The sequence below is a fragment of the Gobius niger genome (assembly GCF_951799975.1).
Source record: "Gobius niger genome assembly, chromosome: 3".
Lineage (NCBI taxonomy): Eukaryota > Metazoa > Chordata > Actinopteri > Gobiiformes > Gobiidae > Gobius > Gobius niger.
In genome coordinates this window covers 37405470-37431073 of record NC_136854.1, presented here as the reverse complement: position 1 = coordinate 37431073, position 25604 = coordinate 37405470, and the positions used below count along the sequence as shown (strand labels likewise).

The window sequence follows — 25604 nt, the reverse complement described above, 5'->3', positions numbered from 1 at the left end:
ATGTTTGCTTTTATTGCTGCCATTCCCTCGGTGATCAGGCTCCTCCCCTCAAGGAACTTCTCAGAGTGGAAGTGATGGGGAGCACTGATAAGGTACAACACATTATTATCTGATTTTCTTTTTCTAACATCAGTCCTATATTTCACTTTTTTAACTTCCACACTCGCTGCCTTCTGGACTGATGTCATTGAATACAGACGGAGGTTGTTGCAATAGCTCTAATGCTATGTGTGTGTTGTCAGAGCCAATTTATTTCTAGTTGGAGTGAAAGGTTTGAGAAGCAATGACACAAATGACCAATGAAAGACATCGACATATTCTATTGCCTGTAATGAAAATGTAAAAGGTGTACTGGAGAAGCTATGTAATATTTTCCCACCTATTGGCAAAGTCTTGGTCGACGAGTACATGCTGGGCATAGATTTCCTGGAGAGCGGAGTGAAACTTTGCCCCTGAGACGTCGCCTGTGGCTTTGGGACCAAGACAGGCCTGGACTATCTGTTCAGTAGAATTCCCCTGCAAGCCAAGAGTAAATAAAAGTTAAAAAAATGTTTTATTAATTAGAGTATCAGTAATGGTGTGTCTTGATCTTGTACATGCGTTTCCAATGACATCACGCATAGTGGCCATTTTGAATACCGAAGTAGCATTATGCAGTACTACAACATGTAACAATATCTCTACTCAGGATTAAAATGAAAGACAACTGATTGACAGTGGCATTTTTTGTAACAGTTAAAACACGGCCCCAGCATGGAGGATTGAAAGTGCAACAATTAAATAAATAAATAATGATGAATAAAGCATTTAATTTATTAATGACACATTTATTTAAATATTTAATGGTGCATTTATTTATTTAATTATGGCACTTTCAATCCTCCATACCCCAGAGAGTGCATGTGTATGTGATATAACCAGCAAATGTGGCACAGACAGGCTCTGTCTGTCAAGCTACAGCAGGATTTACAACAGGTGTGCTTTTCTCCTCAGACTAAATCAAACACATCAAAGAGGAAGTTTCCTCTTTGATGTGTGGAAAACCTTTCTCTGTGATTTTTACAGCTTGTCATGTCAACAGAGTCAGTCTGAGTCAATGTTTAAGCTTCTCAAGACGTTAGCATGCTACCGGTTAGCAACTGTCAATCAGCTGTCAATGTGTGGTTCACATCTATGACACTGAGGAAACACTACAGTAACAGTTCAGCTCTGACCTCTGTCACATGCTGTGTCCAAGGTTTGGAGTTTGGTTCAGGGCTTTTTCTTGGAGAGGCTGGAGCTGAGCTGTTGAAGCTAAGTTGTCTTTCTTTTATATCCTGAGTAGAAATATTGTTACATGTTGTAGTAGGCTACTTCATAATTAAACTTCAATATTCAAAATGGCCGCCATTATATATAGTTGCTTAAAGCATTTAAATTTAATGAACTTGAGGCCTATGTGTTACATGTGCTATACATTGTTACTTGTGTGTATGTTTTAGTGGATTATTTTATTATTTTTGTTATTTGATGTTGAGTGATTGATTACTTCTGCTGAAACATGAATTTCCCTCCATCTATCTATCTATCTATCTATCTATCTATCTATCTATCTATCTATCTATCTATCTATCTATCTATCTATCTATCTATCTATCTATCTATCTATCTATCTATCTATCTATCTACAGTTTGTCTCTGAGATCACAGCATAAACTAACATTTTCAACACTATTCTGTCTATTTTGCGCAGCCATTTCAGGAAGGAATTATAATAATTGCTATATTTAAAATAATGGTTCGTAATATAATTACAGACAAATGTATGGTGCTGAAACCAAGTCTTTTGTGAAAATTCTCCATTAATAGCAAAATATATAATATTTATTTTTCATTAAGAGCAGACACTAACGTAGAGGTTTTAAAGGCTCACCGTGTTATTGAACATATAATCATATTTTTGTGCCACGGCTTCGCATGTTTCCATGACTTTCTGCAGCAGGGCGTTCTCAGTGATGGTGACATGAGTGGAGCTCCCACCACCGATAGGGACAAAGGCCAGGGCTGGTCCCGACCAAACCATAGCAAATACAGCCAGACCCAGCAAACAAGCCATCATAAATCTGAAGAGAGAGATAGGCAGGATTGGAGTCAGATAAAATGAACCTTACGAGACAGCAGCAAAAAAGACCTATGCGCATACTGATGATTATAAAACAGATAATTTGAAAAATACATATTTACACAGTATATGATGAGTTTTAGAGATCCATATCAGGAACAGCACCTTTTCCTCTGCAAGATTGAATTAACAATATAAAATGCATGGCGATGATGAATGCTGGACACTGGTGGTAGAGCCGAGGAGAGGCCAGGCGGAGGGGGGCGGAGGAGGGGCGCAGCACAGCTGGGTAATGGCCGAGTGATGGACGAGGAAGCTTAAGAAGGGGATCCTGAGCGATGAATGGCTGAAGCAGGAATGACCAGCTGCAGGGATTGGCTGTCGCGAAGGTGCGGCTTGAGATGGGACTGTGATTGGAAGCTGCCGGTGATGAGGCGATGAATGAATGCTGCAGGTAGGTCTTCCAGGTTGAATTTACACTGAAGTTTCATTTGACATTAAATAAGTAGACGTATTTCTATGCTTTCATATCGCCATAAATTATTTGTTTGATCTAAAAAAGGCACTTTTTTCATATCACACCAGTCTGTTTCTAAGCAGTCAAAAAGCAGAAGTGGGGTCATAAAAGTGATAACATTGTTCTTACGTATATACTATTTTCCTGGTTTGTGTAATAAAAGATAAAGTCAAACCTGTAACGAAGTATATATGTTTTTTAAATCCTACATAAACCTGATGAGTCAATTTTTCTTACAGTGTATTGCTTTCTTTGTTGATCTTATTTTTGTGATAACTAACAACATATAGCAATGAGGAAAACTTTTTAAATTTAGAGATATTAATTTGAAACTTTTGCTTTGGATTACTGACATAATTATGATAAAGATTAAATGTATAAATGTATGTATTGTCAATTGATGTTTTCGTATAAAAAAAAAAAAGCCTTTTATGCCTAAAAATGCCCAAAAGTTCCTATGCATTTTTGGTGAGGAAATCTGGATAATGGATTGAGCCAGGTTTAAAAGTATGTTTTTATTGCTGATGTATTAGTTACAAAGACGTTTTCAGAGGGGATTTTGCATATCTTGTTGAGTTTTAAAATAAGACGTTTTTAGTAACCTTTAGTAACCTGGCAAGAGCCAGTTTGATATTACAGTGCCAATAAAATTTGCACTGACATCAATCTGGGACGCTTGGATAGAGGTCACACATTTGGAGCAGCATTTACTGCCGAATGAATGGATCAAGAACACCGCAAATCCATCAGTGTTTAGTTTTGAACAAAGCTATGTGTGTGTGTGTTATGTGCAGCACATCTCGTGTTTTTTGTGATCACTATGTTGTTAAATATAGTGTATTTATTCCCAGAACCAGTCTTTGTTCTGTCTGAAGGTGAAGGCAGGAGCGGATCAAGATTCAAGATTTGTAAACTCACAAAAAACATGATTTTACCTTGTTTTTTGTCATTTATAAAAAAAAACTCAACAAATCAGGTTATGGATGGAATATTTTTCTCTGGAAAATTCTTCAAAATATTGTTCAGTCCAAGACTGGAAAGTTTGAAGTCTGTAGGGTTTTTTTTTCAGGTGAAGAAACCAAAAACTGTCCCAAAACCTGAACATTGAAAAAATTGAGTTTTGCCAGTAAGGGCTCCCCTTTACTGTGGTGGCTAATACTCTTGGCATTATCTTCTCACACTTGTAAGGGATCAAGAGCCGGTATGCGGATGAACCCTGGTTGAAACAGACAATGACATGTTTATCTTGAAGTAAATCTAAAAAGTGCATTCCTGTGTTTTGCTCCCACAGGATAAGAACAGAACCCTTTTTATTTTTTAAGCATAGTTTGTGCAAGGAGGTGCTTGTGCCAGATGTTTCTTAATGCAGCATTATCTCAGGGGAGAATAGTGTAAACCAAATGATAAAATATTTATCACAAAAAGCATGTTGAATACTTTCTATGATACTACAAGTCAGCTGTTAAAACATCACAAGTTACTGATTCATGGTACCTGAAGGAATGAAGTTAGAGGCATCATTTTGGTTAATTATATCTTTGATTATTGTCTTTCATGTCAACGCCAAACTATACCAAATCATACATCTATTCAAGTTTCCTAGGAAGTTGAAACACGTTGGTCATAGTCAGCAAAAAACAGCAAAGGCAGCCAGTAAGTATTACAGTCACTATGTCATTACATAATGTTTGCAGGCAGTGGCACTGATACAGTTACAATACGTGGCATTGTGCAAAATAGATGACTGATTGGAACAGATTGCAGCATACTCTGGTTGTCTAGACTCAATTTGTATCAATATAATTTTTTTTTATTTTTATTTATAATAAACTGGCAATAAACTTAAAGTGCACATGACAGGTTTGAATGCTTTTGATAATATGACTTATTTAGATGGATAACATCTGTTTTAAGTAGTAATAATCATCATTTTATTTCAGTGACGCAGCAATTTGATGCAGCAATGTTGGGCAGAAAATTGATTTTTCTGTGACTTTTTAAACTACTGACAGGAAGCCAGTAGTTCAGTCACTGACAGGAATAGAGGTAAAGTTCCAGTAGTTTGACCTCAACATGGTCACTTCCTGTCAGTGTCCAATAAGGGCGTGACTCTATATAAACATCACTAAAAATTGTCAAACTAATGAAAGATGGGTAATTTATTAACTGAGTTTTAGACAAAAATAATAGTTTAGTGTGTTGTATGCACCTTAAAGGCACCATACCTGATTTCCCCCCCCCCTAGAAATGGAACGAAATGTATTTTTGTCCCCCTTTAGTATATACCAAACACAGACATTTGAGGGAAAAAGACGGCATTTAATTATTAAGCATTTGTATTAATTTAATAGCTAGTTTTCTAACATTTCTGTAAAAGTGACCCTGTTGTTAAAATCAACAAAGTTGTTAAATGTCCCTATAAACTCATCCCCCACTTTGATTTACCTGTACTCACTCCCACTTTATTGATTGTTTTAAAATAAATAAATAAACAGGTATAGGGCTTTTTATCATTGTACTGACTTTTTTTTTTTTAAGAGTTGATCAAGGGTCACAATGCATCCACTTTACACATGGACTGGTTCTCTTGATACTTGTGCAGTAATATCACTATCACTTTAGTTAAACATTATACACCAGGGTTTTTGTTACTCCCCCTTGCCTGAGCCGAGCTGTGTCGTAACATCTACCCTCACATTTCATCTTGGCAAGCAGTATTCACAGGAATGTGCCACACTGGGCCTGTGCACCTCTGCATCTATTATCGTACTGGCTGTGGAGGGAATGTTTTGCCCAAAAAACACAATCACAACGTGGAGCAGGGGGAGGCAGTTTTCAATCTTCTGACTGTGATACATCCTGAGCAACTACAGCCATCAGCCTACATGTCAAAGGTTAGCTTGAAGGAGTACTCTCAGTTTTATATAAGTATAAAAGCTTTACATGTTTACGAAGTAATCATGACTCTACACATTGTGTCATTATTCTAAAGTTAAGCCAATTAAAATCAGTTTCTTACCTTTTATGTTTCAAAGATACAACAGTTCTCAGGCGCTTTACAGAATCATTAAGTGATTAAAAAAGTGATGCTCCTTCTTCATGAAAACTTCCAGATTTTGAAGGCGCCCACAATGTTTTTAGAGCTGACACTGAAGTTGCCTCCTTTTAAGGATGGTGGGAGTGGTCTAGAAGCTCATCTGTGGGAACCATGGGACAGATTTGGAATTTCCAGAATTGACTTTATTCGTGTATGTTTGCCTGACCAGTGCAGGGCACCACGCTCTGAAACAGGGACCAACCCAGGAGGCGGCACATCATTTCATAGGAGCACTGAAGGCTGTGCTCTGGTTTCCCCGACCTAAAACACACAGTGGTCACAGCGGCTCAGGACCAACCCAACACCTAAACGTTGTACAAAGACAAAAGAAGCACTTACTTACTTCATATCTGCTGACCACCTCAATTTTCACCACTCACCCATTCACACTCCAGTGCAAGCAGACACATAGTAGAGCGTTAAGCATAAAAATTGTCTACCAGTATTACACATATTATAGGCATTCATCTCAGATGTGGAGGTAAGCTGGATTTGACCTCTGAGGGCAGCCATCTTGGATTTTTCAAAATGGCCACCGTAAAACTTATTTTTCTCAATTTTTTAGCTTGTGATTGACCTATAGTTTTGATTTTAATGTCAAAACCTACATTTTAAGGGATAAGGTATCCAATGGAATACAATTCAATAAGTTAGACCTGACCACAATGCTGTTTTATTCTTTAATCAACAATTTTATTGATGTTCAACTAAGCATCATGGCACACTTTGATGCCATAAAATACAATTATAAACAGATAAACGTTTAAGCGCAAAGATCAAAGTATCTGTCTATATGCAATCTGGTTTGATTAGGATTTCATCTACAACGTAACAGTTTCCACCAACTTAGGAAGAGAAAAGGGGATCATGCAACAGACAGACATCAACAACATTAATCAACTACCACATTACTATTACAACCATAGACTGTATAATAACTTGGGATGCACCAATCTGATACTGGCATAGGGTTTATAATATTGGAGATTGGCTAGCTCTGGTTGAAGGTCACTAGCATACAAGGATTGTTTTCGGAAGTGTGAGTTTTCCGCTCCAGTCCGGGACTTTAGGAAAAAACTCAGAAGAATGAATTTGTTCGAAGAAGTCTTTATTCAGTTTAACCAGCAACAATACAAGTTACATCTTAACAAGTATATGATAGGAAGTCTGTGAATTCAGTTTGGTCTTTAACCGTCTCGTATTGATTGAAACATAGCTCATTAACCTAGTACATTTGTCCAAAACACATCCTCCGGTACTGACTCCACTGACTATCCATAGACCGTTGATAAAGATGGACGTAGCCCACGTGACTTTCCCCATTGTTTTCAGCGCAGGCTAATGAGAAAAATTCATGCTAGCATTTGGAGTGTGGTCATGTTGTTTTTTGGAAACAATTCCATATTAAGGATTCTCTTTTAATATTTAAAATATTAAAGGACACAAGAAAAGGATGATGTAGTGCGTTGTAGGACAAGCACATAAAGGCCATATTAAAAACACCATTTCCCATAATGAGTTAGAGAGGGGCCAAACAACATGTAGCCTACGCTAATGAGCACTTGAGGCTTCTGTCAAGAAATACATTTGTAACTGCTTGCTTAAAAATGTACAAAAACTCGTTTGGAGAAGAATTACATTATTATTTCTCTTGTCTCATTGTGAATTAAATGTTCCATGTGGAAAAGTACTGGAGGATGTGTTTTGGACAAATGTACTAGGTTAATGATCTATGTTTCCATCAATACGAGACGGTTAAACAAACTTGTTTTGCTAAAGACTTGCACGTACTGTCTGCTTAAAGGTCAGTTTGTATGCCTGATTTACAGGCAGGGCTAAAAGCATAAAAGAACAAACTGAATTCACAGACTTCCTGTCATATACAGTGCCTCTCGTAAGTATTCATACACCTTGAACTTTTGCACATTTTGTCATGTTTACAACCCTAAACATCAAGATTGTATTTTGATTTTTTTACTGAACGTTCACACACAAGTAACAGACAACTGTGAAGTGAAAGCAAAATGATACATGATTCTGTTATTTTTCAAAAAATAGAAAAGTGAAAAGTGGGGCGTGCATAAGTATTCATACAGCGTGCATGAATACTTTGTGGGACCCCCTTTTGCTGTAATAACAGCACAAGTCTTTTGGGGTCTGACTCTACAAGATTTGCACATGTAGAGACAGACATTTTAGCCCATTCCTCTTTACAAGACAACTCAAGCACTGTCATATTAGAAGGAGAATGTTTGTGAACAGCAGTTTTCAGATTATTCCACAGATTTTCAATAGGATTTAGGTCAGGACTTTGACTGGGCCATTCTAACACATTAATATGTTTTTATTGAACCATTCCATTGTAGATTTATCTTTGTGCTCCGGGCCATTGTCCTGCTGGAAGGTGAATCTCCGCCCCAGCCTCAGTTCTCTTGCTGACTTTTCACTTTTCTATTTTTTGAAATACCGGAATTATGTATCATTTTGCTTTCACTTCACAGTTGTCTGTTACTTGTGTGTGAACGTTCAGTAAAAAAATCAAATCTTCATGTTTAGGGTTGTAAACATGACAAAATGTGCAAAAGTTCAAGGTGTATGAATACTTACGAGAGGCACTGTATATTATTATTATTATTATTATTATTATTATTATTATTATTATTATTATTATTATTATTATTATTATTATTATTATTATTATTATTATTATTATTATTATTTTTTTTTTAATTATTTTTTTTTTATTTTATTTTTTTATTATTGGCTGTTAAATTGAATAAAGACTTCTGAATAATGTGAGACCCAAGGGCCACTTTGTTTTTCCCATTAATGATAACGGCATTGTAACGTCGGGGAGAGAAATGAATTAGATTACTTCATTACTGAAAAAATAACGTTGTTGCCCAACGGAGTTCTTTTAAACAGCATTATTCCAAACACTGTGGATATCGATCCATCCATGTTCTTCCACTTGTCCATTGCCGGTTCGTGGGGTCAGCTGTTGGAGCTGCCCAAATCACATTGCACCAGCTTCTTAGCAGAGAAAGGGAACTAATTTGACAGCACACACTGAGCATGGATTTTTCTCCTTATGCCCAGGGGCCCTTCAACCTGCTGGGCCCCTGTGCTTAGCCCTTGTAAGCCCTGCATAAATCCGGCCTTGATTACAAGGTTTATACAGGCAGAAGCAAAGTCAAATGTAGTCACTTTTAATGTAATTTAAATGCCAACAATACGATGTTTAATACCACAAACCCAGAAACAAATTGTCAAGGATTTGCAAACATTTCATGAGGGAAAGGGAATGGGACCAAACAGGAAACTTTACAGCAAAAACAAATGTAGTCAATTTCAGCCCAAACTGCAGCTGAATATGATTTAGACCATCATTTTGATATTTCCAATGAACATATACAGTAAAAATTGTTGAGCATTTGTATAGGCTCTCACTAGTTTAAAAAGGGCACTACAAATACAACTGAGAGATTAAAGGGACATACAAAGTTTAAAAATGTTAAAATTATGTATTTTCCTCCCCCTATGTTCCAGAACCGGTAAAATATAAACAGAAATAAATCTGTGGCTCTCAGGTATTCTTACATATTCCAAAGTAACCACAATTTTAAAAGTACTTATCTGGACTATGGGTTAATAATAAAAACAACTTTCAAGACAGGTTAAGAGGTTCATTAGCACATACATAATGTAATTGGATACTTTTGGAGTGCGTACAATGGAGTGGAAGCACTTCCCAACATTCCCAATTTTATCCACAGCCACCATCTCGAACACTTCTGCGCAGCAGGAGGCATTGTATCGGTATTGAGCCGGATCACTGTCGATGACTTTTGTGAGGGTCCCATTGCCCTGATTCAGGCTCACGCTCTCGATGCCGGTGCCGTTTCCATCCGTGATGTTCACAGAAACTTCCCACACATTATCCTTGCACTTAGACACATGAGGGCAAGCATCTACTATGTTGATAATCTCACACACTGGCGGGAAAAAATCTGTAATCTGAACAATGAGAAAAAGTATCCAAGAATTAGTGTTGTTGTTTTTTGTACTTTATGCAAAAAAAGTATTTATTTGGTTAAAACAACCTATGTATGTGTAGAGGCCAGTAAATAGTCTAAGCAAAAATATGGTTCACAGTATTCTAGGCAAAAATAGACACCCCTACTATTTTTTGTCATTTCATTATTTTATTTTCATATAAAACCTTTGGTTCGCATACATCACTTTTGAGTTAGATGTAGTCCCTGCCCTTGACCGCTAGATGGCGCATGTCGCGCACTGATAGAGAATAGCTGGGGCATTGCAGAGGAAGAACAGTCCTCTCGTGCTGAAGTAAAAAAGCAGCTAAACGCATGTGCTCTAACTGTTCTTTTATTACAGGCTGGTAACACTAAAAGTTGGTGAAGTTTAGTTATATTACCAGAGTCATAAGGTGTTTATGGTAAGTGTGAGTGTAGGAAATTACAACATAGGGAACAAGCTATATCCACACAGAACCATTTGATTAGGACATAGATGAAACGTTTTTCATTACAATGGGACATTTAGTAGGTTTATTTTATCACCACGGTGTATATTAAGGGTTTATGACCAAATACTAGTAACGCCTTTGTACTACTGTGTTAGATACAGAGCAGCCATGTTGTAGTTTAGGACACTGTATCCGAATGTCCACCCTAGTCCCTAACAGCTAGGCCCGCACTATATAGTCACTGATTCTGTTGGCGATTCGGACACAAGCCCACTACCATGGATCTATTATATAAACCCACTACTTTCTCCGCGCTGCGTGACGTCACACGCGCTGCAGATATGTTTTGTTTTTTTAGCTGAATTTATTTATTGTTACAAACGTTTATTTTATGAAACAGAATGACTGTTTTGGCACTTTTACAGGCGTTTTATTTGTCATTTAAATAAAAATTAAAACTATCAAAAAAAGTCACCCCAGCGTTAGCTCACAGACGTGCCGAAAGTAGGTCACAGGCAGGTGTCCAAAGCGCTAGCAGATTGAGTGACTACATCTGCTAAAAGTTCGCTAAACTCCAGGAATAAAGTATTTCTGTGATAAAGACCAACCAAACTCATGAGACAGTGGAATATTTATGGATAAATACGAGTCAGATACGCTTTATTTCACATGGATTTTACGTGAATGGCTTGGATTATTCGAGAGGAACCTGTCGGTCATTTAACAGCTCAAGCTAAAGGTAAGCAGCTAACGTTAGCATCTTGTCACCGTAACCGGTTATATTTTGGTCGTTTATTCATGTGAAATACGCAACACACGACTGAAACAGCTGATTTACTTCAGTCCTGTTGTTTAGTTCAAAGACCTGTTGCTGTCCGGCTCTTCTCCGACTCTCGCAATGCATTGTGGTCTATATTGACCCGTTTAGTGACCATCGATGCTCACTACTTTTCGAGATGCATTGTGGGAAATTTCGGTTGGACTACTTTTATCTCTCTGGACATTTGGACACCCCTACAAAATGGCGTGACCACTATATCAATCAATCAATCAAAACTTTATTCATAAAGCGCTTTTCATACAAGGTTGTAACACAAAGTGCTTTACAGATTATATAGTGCACTATATAGGGAATGGTGTGGATATTCAGATACAGCCCCCGTTACATATTGAGCATAGTGATTTCATTAAAAGCATGGTTCAAAGTTGTAGTTAAAAAGATAAATAATTGTACAGTTAAAAAGATAAATAGAAATAGAGAAAAATGTTGACTAATTTCATGGTATGAATAATTAGTTAAATAGATAAAATGTGGGGGTGAGGGGTGTGTGGACACATTTTAATTTATTGAAACAGCCTTTTCATTATTTGGAGAAAACAAACGCACCCCCTGAGCGTCTGAACAGATGTCATGTTTGCACTGAAAGTTGTGAAGAAGGAGCTCTTTCTAACCTACTCTGGACACCTGTTCTTTTTTCTTAACTAAAGATTATGTCACGGAGAAAAGTGCGTTTGGCTACGAGGACAGGATTTGTCAGAAGTTGGAATTTCTTCCAACTTAAATAACCTACAAAAATAGTTTCATACAAAACGTACGAGAGACATATGCTGCATTACAGACGACTCACGAAGACGTACAGCGTTCTTGCAACCAGAAAAAAACGTAAGCGCCCGTAGAGTTTGTTTGACATGTCAAAGAACCACCGCAGCGGGTCTATAGCTCCAAAATAAGCACATCACACGCGCTCCGTGCGTTTTCTTGCGTTCTGTGCATGTTGACTGGCCGTAGAAGCCCGTACGGCCGGTTGTAACCATAGCTTAATGCGCCTTGTATTCCAGTGTGCCTTATTTATGAAAATAAACATGATCATTGATAATAATTTATCAATTATAAATTATAGATGCTTTTATTATTTATTGATAATAAAAATGGTCAGTTACCTTTTCAAGAACAGAGAATCTAAGAACAACATAATTGGAGTCAGCGCCGCGAGATGCCTCCAGTGTCAAAGTAACATCTGTGCCAGAGAGTGTTTCAGGAGGGGGCGTTATGGTCAGTGTGTCATTGCTGTACTCTCCTGGTTTCAAGGTGAGACTGAAATGATGAAAAAACACATTAATCGTGCCATGTTTATATATGTTTCATATGCTTCAAGACCTAGCTTCTGACCTCTTTGGGTAGTCCATTTTGAAATCTCTGTCGTTTCGAGCATTGATGGTGTAATCACCGCCGGCACCATTTGTCAAGACACTAAAAGGCAATGTGAATGGTTTACCTGGCTCCAAACTGCTGGATACAGTGGCCTGGAAAAAATAAACAAACAATGGAGAAAAAATGCAATTATTATGCAGTATAGGACTTTCGTTCTACGCACCTACCGAATGTTTATCTAAATATTCAACAAGAACAAGTTAACCGTTGAGCAGCAGGGACTAGATCATATATGATTAGGGATGGATGATTACCTATTCAGCTCCATTCATTATAAAAGTCTCGAGCCCGGGCTGATTAACAAAACCAGCGTGGTTAAAAATGTTCACCGTCATAGCGATTTTTAGAACAAATAAAACTCTTTGGAGCCAGGCTTTAAGGCCATTTTAGGGAGGTCTGAAGACCCATTAGAATCCTGTCTACCAAGTGTCTTTTGGTGTGGCCCCTGGCCACAAGTGGTATTACAGCAATGTCAGCTCCACGCCATGAGGACCATAGAGAAGCACGTTCCTCGCCCATTGGACTAGATGGAGGTTGTCATTTTTTTACTCGCCACTTCCACCTCAGCTCTTATGCCTAACAGCAGTTGTTACTTCAGCCTGAAGTAACAACGTTTTGAGTGACAGTACAGGCTTTTAGCGGCATTATGTCATTACAGGTGCATGTGGGCCCTTTATGTGATTATTTGGAAAAGGTAAATATATATATCGGTAAGATATAAATCGTACAAGGTGGTTGGATAGCAGGATAGTAGACCAAGAATACGTTCCATCTGTACATTTTTGTTTCAGACATTAGTAGGGCTGTGCAAAATGTAATCCAAAAATTGCTATCTCAGTTATCGTCATGGTGGCTTTTTAATAGTTTGGTCCATCACCAGCCAACTGTGTGGCAGAAACAGCATTATTATTATCATTATTACTATTATATTGCTCAGCCCTGTAGCTTTCTGTATATAAAAATGGTTCCTGCTGTTCCCCATCAGTGAGTGACATTATCACTTTCTTCACTGTGATTGTTTCTGCTGATGGGCTCCTTTTTTAGCAAACCAACCTGGATGTTGACTTTAGAGACGGACATGTGAGTGGTAGACTGTCGTTGGAAGTCTGTGTTTGAAACTATGTCAGTTCCTCTCAGAAGAATCACAAACTCTCCTTCGGGCACTGAGGAGACAGTGACCAGGATGTTTCCATCTCCCATGGAGGTTGTTTTGGCGACAACAGAGGCAGAACTGGACACTGAAATCAGACTGACTTCCTTCACTTTAAGCGAGTCAGGACCTTCTCTACCCATCAGAGGCAGCATGAGGGTGGCAGGCTGGCCTGAGTAGAGTAAGAGAGTAAGGTGGGTTTTTATGGTTTTACAGACACGAAAATGGCAGAAAAGATGATACAAATCATGATTAGGTGCAATGAAAAAGCTTAATGGTGAAAGTAATGATGTTTTCTTAGAGCTTAGATCATGATTTTAATTTTATTACGATTCTTGTACACTTGGTATCTGTCTCCTCTGAAACAGTTTATTCCCTGGTATTACCTGCTTGTGGACGTCCTGTAATTACAGCATATCCTGGGTGAGGACCTCCAAATTCCTCCACAAAGTCATAGATGAAGTCAATGGTGCTCTGGCCTGGCAACACATACAATAGTTTCAAGACGAAGCAATGTATTCTTTGCACATGTTAAAGATAACATTAAAATAACTTATACCATGGTCAGTGAGAATTTGAATGCAAACTAGCGTGCATTCGTTTTTTCACTGTAACACGCATACACCAACAGCAGCAGAAGAGAAGGGAGTGACGAGCTTCCATTCATTCCCTCGCCACTCTTTTCTCTTCTGCCACTGTTGTCAATCACGTTCTATATCACTTCACTGCTAATCTAATTCATTATTATTATTATTAGTAGTAATAGTGGTAGTAATAGTAATAGTGGTAGTAATAGTAATAGTAATAGTAATAGTAATAGTAATAGTAGTAGTAGTAGTCGTAGTAGTCGTAGTAGTCGTAGTAGTAGTAGTAGTAGTACACATTAGGGCCAAAATTAATAGAGGCTACTAATACGATTAATGTTCTTTTCGTGTGTCCTGTCAATTATTTATGTTTCAGGATTTGTATTTACCTGTCACTTTGACTGTATAAGGGTTGTTGGAGGTGATTCTGATTTGCCAGGTTCCAGACGCTCTGTCAGCATTTAGAGTCGTGCGCCATAGGTTGCCCACTGTACTGATGGCGGCCAGAGCACCGTTGGTCTGACGGCTGCTCTGGGTTTTACCTGAAAAACAAGAAAATGTGATTCTTTATCTCGATTTTTCCTATCTTCCATCTACAAAATGTGTCCTGGTGTGTTACCATTAGGATTTTTCAGTTTAAAAGTAAGAGCTGATCCAGTTATGTAGATGGTGATGTTTTTCAGGGAAGCGTCCACATCGAATGAGAAGGAGTCTGGCTTTCCGGGGTTCCTCGCTTGTTGAAGAACCGTCACCTAAAGAAGATGGATGGGTCATGGATTCAATATCTCACAAGTTTGTGTTTGTGTGGGCTCTCAGTCATTCAGGATTTTTAACATTAATTATATGAATTATCAAATTCTGAAGACTTGACAATTCTGCAGTACATTTAAGCTTTTAATTTATGGAATATTTCTAATTATACGTTAAAGGAGCTATACCTGACAGCTATACCTTCTTTTTGTATAGTAAAATAGTATTTTTGACCCATAAAGTATGTTGTAAAAGTAGTTATTTGTGAAAAAATCAGACTGATGCCATTTCGTTATTCCTTTGTTAATAGATGTTGTCTTGTATTCTCTTACCTTTGTCATACACAAAATCCCAAAACAGCCCATCTTATTATTATTTTTAATTATTTATCTTACTTTGAGGGTCGGTTACCTTGTTCTCAAAAGTGATTGAGATGCAATTATATTTTCTGTAATTTCCACGGAAAAGTGCAGGGTCAGACCAGCTGGCCTCTGTGGCTCTCACTCTGCCGGCGATGCGGTGTTGACGGGCGCTTAGATCCTCATAGCAGCGAGAGGACGCTCACTTCGACTAGTAACAAAATATCAGGCACTGCCTGGTGTCGGTCATAGCTCGTCTTTGGTCGTACGACGGTTCTATCTTAAATCTTTGTCCCTGTCTTACTGTACAACACAAGACCTGCAATTTTTAGCTTTTTTAGCTATGACCTAAAATTTTCCCCACGGCGACTGATCGTTCATCAGAAGCGGCTAAAATTGTGCAGTGTATCCGGCCTAAGCCTTTGATTGATAGACTACGGAGCATTGTGGAGAGTTGTAGGTCTGCCTATCCTGCGAGGGCAGGCAGGACTTTTTGCCCTTTTCGGGAACAAGCTCTGTTGGAGGAGCAAGGTGTGCCATGTTAATTTCACAGGCCACATGGGCTCATTGCTCTGAATGGTTGACCGTCTATTTCTTATATATTATATCTATGCTTTTACACCACAGGGCAGTCTTACCAGTGCTGAGGTGGAGGTGTCCAGGATTATTGCAGTGGCCTGTGGGAGTTGGTCCTTGCTGACTTGGATGGCTTGTCCTCCTGAAGCCAGAGCAAGTTTTTTGTAGTCGTTAAAGGTCCCTCCGCCGGTGGAGCGACGTCGCCTACTGCTGTAGTCCGTCATGTAGAAGTTCACCTGTGTAGGTGAATGTACAATATCATAGTCAACGTTTGGACATATTATTATTACAGTGATTTTCTTTTCCTTTTAATCATTGAATGTTTCATTTAGATCAGGGTTAAGATTGAAGGAACCAGGTGCCACAACGAGAACGCACTTAACAAAGAGACCGTACACACTGAGGCTCGTATTAGAATATACGACTTCATAAACGCAAGTGTGGCAGGGAAAGAGTGAAATATTGTGTTTTACCACAGGGGCTCAAATAGACAATAGACAAATACTGAGATGTTGCAAGTTCACTGAGCCTAAGTTATTCCAAACAGTTAAGCACTTGGTTAATATATAATAAACAAAACAAACAATCATTTACCGTAGATTTAGTACTTCTGATGAGAGCATCAAGTGTGTCTTCGAGATCAGCGTCCTTGGCTGGAGCATCAGTGAAAACGTAGATGTGTGAGTAGGCAGGAGCAGTCGTCAAAGCCAGCTACATAGTTCAAAAGTTCAAAGTTAACTATATTGTCATGGAAAAGAACATGTACAGAACATTTAAACCCTTGGTGCAAACAACAATAAAATTACACTCTATGTATATGGCAATATCTGTATGCACAAAACAAAGAGCAATATTGGGGTTAAAGTTCAATGTCTTTTGGGGGATTTATTAGCACCAGAGTTTGTGAATGCAGGGGCAGCAGACACTCCACATTCTTCACCAGTTTCATTCATACAGTTTCACTTTTGACAAAAATAAAAAATGTAAATACCTGAATGCCAGAGTAACACATCTCAGGCTCATCACCTCCTCCGTACGCTGAAAGCTTTGAAATCTCTTTTTTCATAACATCAGGGTCTGCTGTCCTGGTCACAGGTCCAAACTCTACATGTCAGCAAAAGAATGATATTTGTAAGAAGGTAAATGTTTATCACACCAAAACAATCAATTTATTATAAAAGTTCATACCGGGATCATTGAAAGGCACCAAAATGTACTCAGATGGTTCATCCTGTGTTCCCCTTTTACTGTCGATGATTTCATAGGTCACGTTTCGCGCTGCATCGATTTCATCCGACATGCTGCCTGTTGTGTCGATCACAAAACATAAAACGGAGGAGCGAGCAATGCCCATCATTCTGCAAAAACAACGAAAACATCACAATGGTGCAATTTAAGACAGTATAATGCAGGGGTCCTCAAAGTACGGCCCGCAGGCCAAATCCGGCCCGTGAGATGATTTAATCCGGTCCTGACTTCTAGACCACAAATCCCTGAGTATGAGTATGTCAAAAAAAAGTACGTCTCTAGCCCATTCCTGTGCGGAGTTAGGAACTAACTAACCAGTATACTCATTCCAGCCACTAAGGGGCAACTTGAATAAATAAATAAAAATTCCACACGTGTCCAGCAGAGGGCACTGACATAAGAGATCAGGATATAAACATATTATAGCCACGTGGTAAATGAAGCTTAAAGAGACAAGATGGAAGTTGTTCATTTTATACTCACCACTGCCACCTCAGGTCATACGTGTAACTGCAGCTTGTATATTAAGCTTGTGCATGACGGCACTTCGGACCCGAAGTGACAACTTTTTGAGCGCAGAATTTTAGAGGCAGTTGTGGTGAACATGTCTCATTCTACATATTAGAACATTGCTGGAACATGTAGGGGGAGGAAAATACTTAATTTTAACATTTTTAAACTAGTCCCTTTAACAGCAGAGTGTGGAGTGAAAGAATAATAATTACAGTACTTTTAGAAACTTGTAAAGCACAATACAAGTGTAAGACGTTATTACTATTACGCAATGATGTTTTATTTAAAAAAAATGAAAGGAACTTTGGTATTTCAAATTAAAACAAAGTGTGAAGACTTGATTACTATTTTTGTAAACCACTACAGCTAAACAAATATGTGCCTGGAATCAAGTGTTGATCTTGTGGATATAGTAGTGGTATGGGGACGACTGTGCCAGGCGAGTAATCTCTACCTCACCATTTTGGTCAAGGTCATACAATTCTATATCATAGCCAACCCGGCCCCCATTACAGTCAGGAACGATAATGTGGCCCCCAGAGAAAAAAGTTTGAGGACCCCTGGTATAATGAAAGACAAAATGGGCAGTGCAAGGATATGGATGGTAGAATATAATGATATAATATTTTTTTGTATTCCTGAGCCTTATTTGTCTGTATGAATAGATGAGATTGACCTGAGGAAGTCCTCGTCCCCTGCAGCCAGGCGGATGTCCTCCAGCAGCTGTAGTGAGGCTGCAGTCGCCACCTTCACCGCGGTGTCGTAGTAAAGCTTGTTATCTGGGCGCCGCTCGTCTTTGTGAATTCCCCCACGGGGACGGGTGCTACTGGTCCGGTCAGATTCACCTCCGTGGCTACACTTACCTGTGATCATAGGTGGGACATTCTACAGCTATGACAGTCTTCTGTTTAAATTAAGTCTTTCTGAGTTTTAAATCGTTCTTACTTTAATTTGGTACCAGTTTAACACCTACAATCTCATACATTTGTTGCCACAGTTACTATACTATGTACATGTATAAGATTGATAAGGTACGTGATGTTTTGTCAGTATTACCACTGGGCTTGGTGCTGGAGAAAATTCCCATGTATCCAGATGTCAGCTTCTGATTTTCCAGGATGGTGGGAAGGATGGGATCGGGACAAGTTCCACTGGCACAGTCGCTGCAGGTGGGAGTGTTCATATCTACAACATATGTTAAAGCTCTTTCAGGGCTGAAAAAAGTGAAATATTTCACAAGATTTATCATTGCACTAAGTTCATACAAATTCAATGTCCATATTACTCTAGCCAATTATACTCATCTACTGTATTTAGATGAAAGACTTTCCTTTGAAATTATTCAACTGTACTACAAGTACAATTTCTGCATTCTTTAAAAAAAAAAAAAGCCATACATTTTGTGACTATATGGTCAGGTTTATCATTAAATTCACAGATTCGACTGATCTTTCTATGGCAAACTAGAGTGAACTATAAAACACACCTGCAATGTTTTCAATTGGAAGATCTGCACGAATGAGACTGGGATATGGGTCTGTGTTACCCAGCTCCACCCAATTACTGTGGCTGTAGAAATCCTGAAAGTTCACAGAAATGCACACAGTTAAAGATAGGTTGGCAAATAATCTCATGAACTCATTAATATAAGTTTAATCAAACTATAAACACAGTTTTGTCTGTACACAATGTTAAGTGTGTACTTTATGTGTTAATGTTCTTTAAAGTTTGCGTAACAGCCAATAAATAAACTAAAATACAAGCATTTATTTCATTATAAGTGTTTTTCATTGATGTTTAATAGTAATAAAAACATGCATCTTTACTGTGTGGGGGCTCACTTTTTTTTTTACTACAGGTGGTGGTACAAGTGGATTTCATCCATATTTTTCTATTATTATTTTACGTTTCTGCCTCTTTTACCTGTAGGGTGTGGAGGATCTTGCCCAGAGTCTCCCTGGCTGCCTTGAAGTTCTCATTGCGAATGTTCGCTTTTATTGCTGCCATTCCCTCGGTGATCAGGCTCCTCCCCTCAAGGAACTTCTCAGAGTTGAAGTGATGGGGAGCACTGATAAGGTACAACACATTATTATCTGGTTTTCTTTTTCTAACATCAGTCCTATATTTCACTTTTTAACTTCCACACTCGCTGCCTTCTGGACTGATGTCATTGAATACAGACGGAGGTTGTTGCAATAGGTCTGATGTGTGTGTTGTCAGAGCCAATTTATTTCTAGTTGGAGTGAAAGGTTTGAGAAGCAATGACACAAATGACCAATGAAAGACATCGACATATTTTATTGTCTGTATGTAGTGAAAATGTAAAAGGTATACTGGAGTAGTTATATAATATTTTCCCACCTATTGGCGAAGTCTCGGTCGACGAGTCCATTCTGGCTATAGATTTCCTGGAGAGCGGAGTGAAACTTGGCCCCTGATACGTCGCCTGTGGCTGTGGGACCAAGACAGGCCTGGACGATCTGTCCAGGAGAATCTCCCTGCAAGGCAGGAGTAAATAAAAGTTTTTTTTTTTTAATAATTAGAATATCAGTAATGGTGTGTCTTGATCTTATGCATGCGTTTCCAATTGCATCACGAATAGCTCTGGCATTTTGAATACCGAAGTAGCATTATGCAGTACTACAGCATGTTACAATATCTCTATCTATTAATGACACATTTATTTAATTATTTAATGGTGCATTTATTTTGTTAATTTTGGCACTTTCCATCCTCATTACCCCAGAGAGCACATGTGTATGCGATATAACCAGCAAATGTGGCACAGAAGCTACAGCAGGATTTACTACTAAATGAAACACATTAAAGAGGAAACAGAAAACCTTTCTCCGTGTTTTTTACAGTTTGTCATGTCAACAGAGTCTCAGTCTAAGTCAGTGTTTAAGCTGCTCAAGACGTTAGCATGCTACTGGTTAGCAACTGTCAATCAACTGTCAATGGCTTCAACACGATAAACACATGTGTGGCTCACATCTATGAACACTGAGGAAGCTCAGCTCTGACCTCTGTCACATGTTGTGCCAAGTTTTGGAGTTTGGTTCAGGGCTTTCTCTTGGAGAGGCCGGAGCTGAGGTAGCATGCTAACATCTTAAAGCAGTACTAAGTAACTCTTCACCCTAGAGGCCATAAGCGTAACTGCAGGAGTCGTAGCAAGTTACGATTTTTTAACTTATTAATTGTCTTGGAGAGTAAGACAGGAAAGGCGAAGGGAGAGAGGGTTACTGTGCATCCAATTATACAATGGAAATATTTTTTTTCACTCAAACTTGGCTGTAAATACTGTTTAAAGTGACGTTAGCCCGCAGTTAGCTTTGCCCGTTAGCCTGTTAGCTTCTTCTTCGTGATTCCATTAGTGTGTGTTGCTTTCTCCGGACCGGTGACAGTCAAGTTGCAAACATGGTTTTCTGGCCAGAGACACACCAGGGGGAGATGAAAGACCCTCCAATCATCCCATAAACACTTGTATCACCCCCACAGGGACTACGGAAAGGATTTATTAAGGTAAACACGTTACTTAGTACTGCTTTAAACACTGACTCACTGGTTTCTTCACATAAACGTGGGGCTGTGTTTTAACTGTTATCTTCTTGAGCAATGACTACGAGTACATAAAAATGTACTCAATCAGTTGTCTTTCTTTTATATCCTGAGTAGAGATATTGTTACATGTTGTAGTAGGCTACTTCAAAATGGCCGCCATACGTGTGCTATAGATTGTTACTTGTGTGTGTGTTTTAATGGATTATTTTATTATTTTTGTTATTTGAAGTTGAGTGATTGATTACTTCTGCTGAAACATCAATTTCCCTCGGGATCCATCCATCCATCCATCCATCCATCCATCCATCCATCCATCCATCCATCCATCCATCTATCCATCTATCCATCTATCCATCCAAGTTTTTTGAGAAAATTCTCCATTAATAACAAAATGTCTTTATTTTTATCAAGAGCAGACACTATCGTAGAGGTTTTTAAGGCTCACCATGTCTTTGAAGTCATAATCGTATTTTTGTGCCACGGCTTCGCACGTTTCCATGACTTTCTGCAGCAGGGCGTTCTCAGTGATGGTGACATGAGAGGAGCTCCCACCACCGATAGGGACAAAGGCCAGGGCTGGTCCCGACAAAACCATAGCAAATACAGCCAGACCCAGCAAAGAAGCCATCATAAATCTGAAAAGAGAGAGATAGGCAGGGTTGGAGTCAAATAAAATAAACCTTACGAAGGCGCCAGTCAGTAGGGGGCGTAAGCTCTCTCTACTGACTGGAAAATCCATGTAAGCTGCCTACGACACGGCACCTCCACCACCAGGTGTCACTTCTGAGGAAAATCACAGGAAGTGATCGAAACTAGTCAAGCAGGTAAACTTAACCTTCTGTCTTACTATAAGAAACAACACTGTAATAGTCTTAACCTAAGAAGACAGTATGAACCTTCTACAAAGACCCAAATTAAGTTTTGGACAAAGCGGTGTCAAGGCTTACCGGACATTGGAATCGCTGCACGAAAAACTAGCACGCCAAAATAACTATCTCCGTTTCCATCTCAGATGCCGCAACGAAGGAATTACACCAACTAGCCTTAACATCAGAAACCCAATACGAACGAGGAACGTGGAAATAATTGTGAACAAGGCACGGATGGCCCTGGTAAAGGAGAGGATTCGCTGCATATCTAATAAGATCTCACAAATCAACTCCGAAATAGAGAAACGTACCCATGAGCGATCACCTCGAGGAAAGACACGAAAAAGGATTCATTGCAACCAAATCCAGGCATATAGACAAACTCAATCAGCTCATCGCCAAATCAGGGAAAAAAGCAAACAACTCCACAACGCCGCCAGAAAACTGGGTATGTTGTAGACAGTATTGGATCTGTCACATAAAACCTCTCCAAGGCTCTAGTTGAAATAATAAATTACTCGGACTCACAAAACAACACTGCAAAAACTCCAAACAACTGGCACAAGAACTACAACATATGACCATAAAACCGGATGAAATGTTTATATCGCACGATGTAGTATCTCTGTTCACAAAACCCGGTCAAAGTCACACTCAACATTGTAGAAAATAGACTCAAACAGGACAAAACACTAAGAAAAAGGACCCAACTTACAATAGAAGATATCATGCAGCTGTTAAACTTTGTGGCCACATCAACTTACTTCCAATATCAAGAAATAATCTACAAACAAAAAGAAGGTTTTGCAATGGGGGACCGTCTGTCTGCCATCATGAGCGGGTTCTTCATGGAGGACTTAGAACAACGAGCCATCACAACAGCCCCAGCTGACAGCAGGATCACACTCTGGAAACGGTTTGTCGACGACATACTGGAAAAAGTCTTTAGACCACACCGGAAACATAAAATTCACCCACGAAGAGGAATCAGTCAACTCCACAGCCTTTCTGGACCTAAAAATTCATCACCAAGAGAACGGCAGCATTCACATCGAAACACAGGAAACCCACACACACGGACCAATACAGTATCTGTTATGGACTTCAGAACACCCAACGGCACACAAACTCTCAGTGGTCAGAACTTTATACAACAGGGCAAACATCATCACAGACACACAGGACAAGGAGGAAGAGGAGGCTCACATCCAACACGCACTCACACACTGCCAGTATCCACAGTGGGCAATTGAAAGGGGGAAAAAGCAGGCACAAAACACAGAAAAAACACGGGAGAAAAAGGGAAGTAGGATGACACAAAAAGAACACAAAACAGCATTTGTCACTTTACCATACATCAGAGGGGTCACAGAGCGCATACAGAGGGCCATGAGGAAACACAACATAAACACTCCAGTCAAACCACACACCAAACTCAGACAGTTGTTAGTCGGACCCAAAGACAACATCCATCAAGACCGGAAATGCGACGTCATATACGAAATCCCATGCCTATCATGCAATAAAACATATGTGGGGGAAACGGGAAGATCATTCAGCACACGAAAGAAAGAACACCAGAAGGAATGCGAAAAGGAGACAGCCAACAGACAAACAAGAGCAATAAAAGAACAAGCAATGCAAGAAAATCTCAAATCAGCCATATCAGACCACTGTAAGAGGGAGAACCACATCATGAATTGGGACAATGCCAGGGTCATCCGTGCCGAAAGTAACAAGTACCACCGCTGGATCAGAGAAGCCATCGAGATCAAGAAACGTGCATCAACATCTATGAACCGGGACGAGGGAGCGTACACCTTATCCCACACTTGGGATGCCGTCCTGGAGAAGGCGCCAGTCAGTAGGGGGCGTAAGCTCTCCTTACTGACTGGAAAATCCATGTAAGTTGCCTACGACACGGCACCTCCACCACCAGGTGTCGCTTCTGAGGAAGATGACAGGAAGTGATCGAAACTAGTCAAGCAGGTAAACTAAACCTTCTGTCTTACTATAAGAAACAAAACTGTAATAGTCTACAACAACAAAGTGACGAGAAACACAACAAAAGAGTGACTAAAACATGCTAGAAAAGCAACAATAATACAACAAAAAAGTGACTGAAGAGCAATAAAAAAGTGACGAGAAAACAGGGCAGAAATACTTTTATAAAACTCACCAATTTTTTTTTTTCAAAAAACCTACAAAAACGCCTACACTTTTTTACAAAAGAGCGGCGACAACGCAACAAAAAGTTAGAGTTAGTTTTGTATGCCGTAGCTTTCAAATGAGGTGCTACACTGTTGCTCTGCAGTCGAGAAGCTTTTAGATTTGGGTATAAAAAAAAAACTTGGCATTTGCAGAAAATTGTCTTTTACTTTGGGCTTCAGTGGTTCAGCCCTCGGTGATTTGGCGATGATGAAAATCGGCCCTCCACCACACAAACCTACCTACCCCTGCTTTAAAGTACACAAAATTAAACAATGTGGATTTTCTAAGCGGATAAAAAGGGGAACCACATTGTAAGGCGTAATAGGCGTTATAGTGTAACACTTCATGTAACCATATTTAAATAGGGAAAACGTGGAAGAGCTTGGTAGCTTCTATCTTCACCTCGTTTGGATCTATAGAGGAGAGGATGAGAGGCTAAATGCTAACACCGTCTTTGCTGTGTTCACGTGACTGAGGGCATGCCTGAAGACCAGACAGGTACAAATGAACTCGTCTAAGCAAAGGTAAGAACATATCTCAGTATGTAAAAACAGTGACCTATTCCTTTAACTTTTCGACATCTGGCCACGCTATGGACCATAAACCTACATTTATTTAATTTTAATTTTATGTGGAAGACACACATTAAGTGACACACAATAGTTTAGTGAAATGAAATTTATACATGGTATTTTTATGATTATAAAAATGAAAAGTGGGATGTGCATAAGTACTGGCCCCCCTTTCCTTTTAGTGTAAACAATTGCCTTCAGAAGTTGATGATTTGATGATTTCTAGATGATCACATGTTGACCCAGTGACTAAATAGAGTCTACCTGTGTGTAATCTAATGTCAGTTCAAATACAGCTGATGTGTGATGGTCTCAGAGGTCTGTTAAGAGACTTGGGGAGCAGACAGCATCATGAAGTCCAAAAACATACTAGACAGGTCTGGGATAAAGTTATTGAGCGGTATAAAGCTGGGTTAGGTATTAAAAAAATGTCCAAAACTTTGAACATCTCTCGGGGTACAGTTAAATACAGTGCCTCTCGAAAGTACTAATACACCTTGAACTTTTGCACATTTTGTCATGTTTACAACCATAAACATAAAGATTTTATATTGAATTTTTTACTGAAAGTTCACACACAAGTAACAGACAACTGTGAAGTGAAAGAAAAATGATACATGATTCTGCTATTTTTCTAAAAATAGAAAAGTGAAAAGTGGGGCGTGCATAAGTATTCATACAGCATTTTCTGAGTGCATTAAATTGCCTTTATGGGACAACTATAAGTCGCACTCTACACAAATCTGGCCTTCATGGACGAGTGGCAAGAAGAAAGTCATTATTGAAAGGAGGCCA

The 25604-nt window shown here is 39.1% G+C and overlaps 2 protein-coding genes across 2 annotated transcripts in view; both read right to left on the bottom strand.

Moving 5' to 3' along the window:
* The window catches only part of LOC306960834 (von Willebrand factor A domain-containing protein 7-like), a 36871-nt gene that overhangs the window by 9520 nt on the left and 1747 nt on the right, over nucleotides 1-25604 (bottom strand). The window contains exons 2-8 of the mRNA XM_079553413.1: nucleotides 21603-21792; nucleotides 19958-20094; nucleotides 19520-19664; nucleotides 19083-19176; nucleotides 18653-18781; nucleotides 18273-18459; nucleotides 17024-17193 (exon numbers count right to left, since the gene is read on the bottom strand). Of these exons, the coding sequence (XP_079409539.1) occupies nucleotides 17024-17193; nucleotides 18273-18459; nucleotides 18653-18781; nucleotides 19083-19176; nucleotides 19520-19664; nucleotides 19958-20094; nucleotides 21603-21788 (1048 nt within the window). The 5' untranslated portion in view covers nucleotides 21789-21792. The remainder of the gene's footprint in view (nucleotides 1-17023; nucleotides 17194-18272; nucleotides 18460-18652; nucleotides 18782-19082; nucleotides 19177-19519; nucleotides 19665-19957; nucleotides 20095-21602; nucleotides 21793-25604) is intronic.
* LOC306960788 (von Willebrand factor A domain-containing protein 7-like) overlaps nucleotides 9262-25604 on the bottom strand; it is a gene marked incomplete at its 5' end in the record, with an annotated part of 50703 nt that continues 34360 nt past the window's right edge. The window contains 8 exons of the mRNA XM_079553341.1: nucleotides 9262-9732; nucleotides 12146-12299; nucleotides 12375-12508; nucleotides 13470-13738; nucleotides 13953-14045; nucleotides 14540-14692; nucleotides 14770-14902; nucleotides 15898-16071. Of these exons, the coding sequence (XP_079409467.1) occupies nucleotides 9364-9732; nucleotides 12146-12299; nucleotides 12375-12508; nucleotides 13470-13738; nucleotides 13953-14045; nucleotides 14540-14692; nucleotides 14770-14902; nucleotides 15898-16071 (1479 nt within the window). The 3' untranslated portion in view covers nucleotides 9262-9363. The remainder of the gene's footprint in view (nucleotides 9733-12145; nucleotides 12300-12374; nucleotides 12509-13469; nucleotides 13739-13952; nucleotides 14046-14539; nucleotides 14693-14769; nucleotides 14903-15897; nucleotides 16072-25604) is intronic.